This window comes from Sinocyclocheilus anshuiensis, unplaced genomic scaffold, assembly GCF_001515605.1.
Source record: "Sinocyclocheilus anshuiensis isolate Anshui unplaced genomic scaffold, SAMN03320099.WGS_v1.1 scaffold1659, whole genome shotgun sequence".
Classification (NCBI taxonomy): domain Eukaryota; kingdom Metazoa; phylum Chordata; class Actinopteri; order Cypriniformes; family Cyprinidae; genus Sinocyclocheilus; species Sinocyclocheilus anshuiensis.
Genome location: NW_015551112.1, coordinates 322,951 through 328,375, shown reverse-complemented (window position 1 = coordinate 328,375; position 5,425 = coordinate 322,951). Strand labels below are relative to the sequence as shown.

At 39.6% G+C, this 5,425-nt stretch overlaps 1 protein-coding gene across 1 annotated transcript in view; it reads left to right on the top strand.

The window, feature by feature from the left end:
* LOC107662975 (semaphorin-6B-like) overlaps window positions 1-5,049 on the top strand; it is a 119,872-nt gene extending 114,823 nt beyond the window's left edge. Inside the window, exons 17-19 of the mRNA XM_016453110.1 lie at window positions 3,538-4,455; window positions 4,698-4,701; window positions 4,923-5,049. Coding sequence (XP_016308596.1) covers window positions 3,538-4,455; window positions 4,698-4,701; window positions 4,923-5,049 — 1,049 coding nt within the window. The remainder of the gene's footprint in view (window positions 1-3,537; window positions 4,456-4,697; window positions 4,702-4,922) is intronic.
* Window positions 5,050-5,425: the final 376 nt, after the last annotated feature.

The window sequence follows — 5,425 nt, the reverse complement described above, 5'->3', positions numbered from 1 at the left end:
TTTTAGGTTTTACGGTTTTAACTTAAATTTACAGTTAAATACCGTAATTTCATTAACTGATATAATGTTAATATACCAACCTATTGAAGTACTGAAATTGTTTTGTACCTTTGTAATACACTGATAACCAACAAATGCAGTTGGTGAGGAGAAAGTCACATGATAAACCAAAGCCCATCACAAGCAGCTTTTAAATAATAACGTATATATAGAAGGTGCACGGTGTCATTCACACAAACACTAAACACCATCATGGTAACACACATGAAACTGAAATAATGCAATAAACATTCATTTAACAACATTAGGTGTAACATACAACCCTAATATACAAAACTGATAAGAAAAAACTAAGAAGAAACATAGTTATTTCAACAAAAAAAACATCAAATTTGAAATGTATAACGCAGGGAATTCTGGGAATTATTCACTGTAAATTATACAGTCTTTTTCACTTCCAAAAATGGTATACTACCGTAAAATTACACGTAATGTCCAATACAGTTTTTCACCATATATAGTAGGGGAATTTACCGTTAACCATTTAACAGGTTTTTACTGTAGCATTTTTACAGTCTTTTACCGTTAAATTCACGGTCATTTTTTACAGTGTGCATACAGTATTCAACCCTCTCATGTCTGCATTATATGTACAATACGGTTCACTAGTCACAATGTTGTGGTAAATATGGTTGTATGAATATAGCCAGAGAGTTAGACTTCTGAACCTCAGAATCACTGTACAATGTGTTAAGTCCTCACATGCAGTGAGAGTGTGTTTACTCGCTTTAAATTAACATTCAACATAAAGCTGGAGGCTGAAGGATGTATTTACAGACAGAGGAAAGGGAGGGATGGAATTAACATGGAGAACAAAATTAACCCCAACGTCAAGAGGCAAATGGGAGCTAATTAAAGAGATCCTTGAAAAGAAATTTAGGCACATTCATAATATAATGAGCCCATAGAAATGCATCTGTAAAATGGCAGCCGTCTGGCCAGCCTAATATGATTTGGTTCTGGGATATATGAACCAGAGTCACAGGCTCATTAAACTCAGCACTCCTGCTGAAACAGCTCCAGTCTGCCAGTCAGCCATCCTCTCGTCTACATCAAACACCTGTCTTCTTCTGTCCTCGCTCTCTCCATCCATCACACAGAAGTTCAGTCATATTTTAAAGAGCCTGAGACGAGTGAAACACTGAATGCCAAAAAATATCAGAACAGAGAGAGAGAAAAAAAGTTTGTTCAGAGCTTGTTTGAAATCACTCTGTTTGATGCTGCTGGAGTTTGACAGAAGCAGGCAAGTACATTAAAATTAGCCATAGCCAGAGTTTGTGTTAATGATCATTTTAGATGACATTATAAAGCTATTTAAGTTATCCAGCTAAGCGCAGTGAGTTGCTTTCTCTGTCTTGTCAGGATTGCTGAAATATATCATTTGCTGCAAAAACAGTACTGTTTTTATGTTTTATGTACTTATACTCACCAAGGCTGCATTTATTTGATCAAAAATACAGTAAAATGGTGAAATTGTGAATACTATTAAAATTTTTATATTTTTATATATTTTAAAATGTAATTTATTCCTATAATGGCAAAGCTGAATTTTTAGCAGCCATTACTTCATTCTTCAGTGTCACATGATCCTTCAGAAATCAAGAAACATTTATTATTAATGTTCAAAACGGTTGTGCTGCTTAACATTTTTGTGGAAACCATAATAGATTTTTTTCTTCAGGATTCTTTGATGAATAGGAAGTTCAAAACATTTATTATAATTTTTTATTATACATTATTTATTATTAATGTCTTTACTGTCACTTTTTTTTTTATAAATTTAAAGCATCACTGCTAAAAAAAAGTATTTATTTCTTTAAAAATAAAAATCTTACTAACCCTTAATGAAGTCTTACTGAATCTTACTGAGACTATTAAAATATGCTACAAATACAAATAATACAAAGAGATAAGAGAAATCTATCAGTGGTCAGGAGGTTTCTGTGTCTTTCACTTGAAATGATTGCTACACCTCTGAAGAGACACACAATATAAGCAATCTTGTAGCAGTATTATAGTCTTTAGGAATGTTCAAAGGAAACAAAATATTAAGAAACGGGTTGAGTTGTTGAGTGTGTTGTGTGCAGCAGACTCCTGCTGTTACAATGAACAAATGCAATGAGAGCTGCGATTCCCAGCTGAGACTAGAACAGTTTTAATGGCAGAAAACAGAAAGGGGATGAGAGAGAGAGAGACAATACAAGAAGAGATAAGAAAATTGGGATTTGTGTGTGTGTGTGTGTGTGTGTGTGTGTGCCTGTGTCATTGTCTATGCATGTGGGGGAATAGAAGTGTGCTTTGTCAAAGAGTGTATATACAGTTGTTTTTGGTAGTACCATATTCTGGACACTATACCACAATGGCAGTACCATAATATTCTTTCTGCACACAATATTACTTTATAAACGGAAAGAGTGTGCCACCAAACATTCAACAGTTCACCCGAAAATGATCATTTACTTCCCTTCATGTCATTCAAAACCAGTTCGTCTCTTTTTGTGGCCTACAGTAGAAGGGAAATCATTTGGACTGACATGTGGGTGAGTAAATGATGACAGAATTTTCCTATTTGGGTGAACTATTCTTTTAAAAGTCCTCTTACTGTCAAGATATTTACTAGTTTGGATACTGGGGTAGACGCAGAGTCTGACAGCTTCTCATTTCTGAAACGGCTAACAGCCCACACATAAACGGCACTGCTAGAGGAGAGATAGTCAGCGAGAAGAAAGCCAAGAGGGGAGATAATAGAGGAAAAGAAGTAGACTGAGAAAATAGAGGTTAAAACCAAGGACATCTCACAGGGAACAGCAGAAGAAAGAGTACAAGAAATGCTGTTAAAAGAGAGAAAGAGAAAGGCCAGGATTACACATACGCCAATTCCAATAGAAACGATTAGAAAGTAGAGTATGAAAAGCATGAGTCATCAACTTCAAAAACTGCTGTGTTCTTTGAATTTGCAGAATGATCTCTTTAGACCCCTTTAGTTAGAATATTTTTTACATCTACTCACATTTCGAGTATAAAGCTCAATTGCACAGGTTACTTATGGTCAGTGATTGACAGGGGTGTTTACATGTTCACGGTTCTTGAGGCAGGACTTTTAAGTGCAAGGTTTCAGAGGTCATATTCCATCTCTGGAAGGCCACGGTCTTAGTCTACTGAAACACACACTATATATAGTTTACTGAATTAGGAGAGACTGTAGTCAACAGTCTCTTGTTTTCTGATCGATTGCTGGGGCTGTAATATACAGAAACTCACTAGATCAATTGCACACCGCTTCTTAAGTCATGAGGAGCTTCTTTGATGCTTTTGTAAACCATTCAAGTGTCAATTTTTAAATGATTAGTCCTCCTGAGCTTAATCATGTCAATAGCTGTAGATGTTACAGTGTTTTTTAGTAGTCCTAAAACTGAGTTTTGGCCTTCTAGACCTGCTGTTTTTGGATTGTAACATATTTTGCTCTCTTTCTTGCAGGTCTGTTGCGTGAGAGTTTTATGGATGAGCCTGAAAGTCTTGTTACTTTGAACCTGCTGGTTGTTGCTGCAGTCTCCGCATTCTCCACCGGGGCAGCGCTCTCAGGCCTGGCAGTGTGCTGGATCATGGGCCAAAAACACCGTCACCGTTCGCACAGCAACACTCCTTCGTCCAGTAGTCAGCGGAAGAGTGAGAAGGAGCGTTGCATGATGGGACAAAGCAGGAGTGGCTCCGTGATGAGTGTATCCCGGCACAGCGGCACGGACCGGCCACGCTCGCAGGGAGAGACACTCTTCGTTATGCCCAATGGTTGGGTCAAAGCAGGCGACTTGGATCCAGGTCTACTTCCTACACCCGAGCAAACTCCCCTGCAGCAGAAACGTGGGCTACGCCTGTCCGATTCCGGATCCAGCTGGGACCAGAGTCAGACCTTCTTGAGCTCGGTGGGTACCCAGTGTCCACCTCCACCGTCCACATTGTTTCTCAGCTCTAAACTCCTGCAAGGAACCGGTCGACGTCACGAGGAAGCCATTGAGACCGGGATCGACCGCCAACGCTATGTCTCTCTGTCCAAGTACCGGGATCAGGGAATACGCCCAGGCACTCTTCTTCGCAAGTCGGCAGGCGAATACAACTACCCCATGACTCCCCAAGACTCCCCTGACCGGCGGAGAGTGGTGTCGGCCCCCAGTACCCAAATAGAGTACAGCGGAGAGCCTCTTCGCTGGACCCACGAAGGCTACATCTTCAGCAGTCACGGCATACCTCCAACGGGCCACCACTACACCCCGGCCTCACAGCATCCTGCAGGACTGACACATTCTGTGCTCCACGGGTCCCGGGGGCTCATCGACCTGGCGGACTTCAGCCACCTGCTGGGCGGGGCCCCGTCTCATAGTTTGCTGTGCAAGATTAGCAGTACGCCATTTGCTCTGATGCATCACTTTGACCAAAATGTGTGAATAGAAAACACAAGATTTTTCTGTTGTATGTTTGGAAATCTTTTGTGTTTTTGACTTTGTTTCTCTGTCGAGTGAGCTGAGGCCTTTACCTTATCCTTGAATTCAGACTTTACAAGAGAGAGAGAGACAAAAAAAGAGAAAACTTCGGTCAGATAAGTTTCATGGCCTCAACCACATGAACTTCTGTGTTCTGTGTAGCTCTGTGAGTTTTATCAGAGAAACAAAACTCTCTGAGAACTGCAGAACACGCTGGATTCCAAGTCTTTTTTGTCTTTTTGTTTTGTTTCTTCCTTTTTTGTACAGTGAATTTTTTTACACAATATGTAAAATGTAACATGGAGCAGAGAACTGAGGTAAATATACCCGCCGTTTTCTAAAAAAAAAAAAAAGATCTTAAGGACCATTGGACTCTTCTTCTTGAAGATGCCGTTTCATCTTTTGTTTCTCCTGGATTCTGAAGGAGAGCAAACAGGAATGGAAACCCGGAGAAGAGGAATCACAATGCGAGAACTACAAGGACTACAAAGTCAAGAGATGTCATGTGACTTGAAGCCAGTTATGTTATTGGGTGCGTTGTTTGTCTGTGAAGTAACCAATTATTTTGCTTGTCATATCCATCATAATACATTTCCCCTCCTTTTCGTATTTATTTGCTTTGGTTTTTAATCATGGAAGTCCTTTTGAAAGTTCTTCAACATCAACAGGGATCATAGATTGCATGTTTCCAGTCATGTATCTGGGAACTGTCAAAGAGAAAACCCTGTGTCCTTAAGTCATTGTGACCTTATATTAGAAAACTAAAAGAGTATCATAATCAAATGTACAGAGAAACACTCGCTGGCTCTGTTCCAAACCCTAGTGAGCTGCCTACCTAGCCAGCAAATTCTAAAGCAGTTTAATTCAAGATGGGAGACAGAGTTTACATT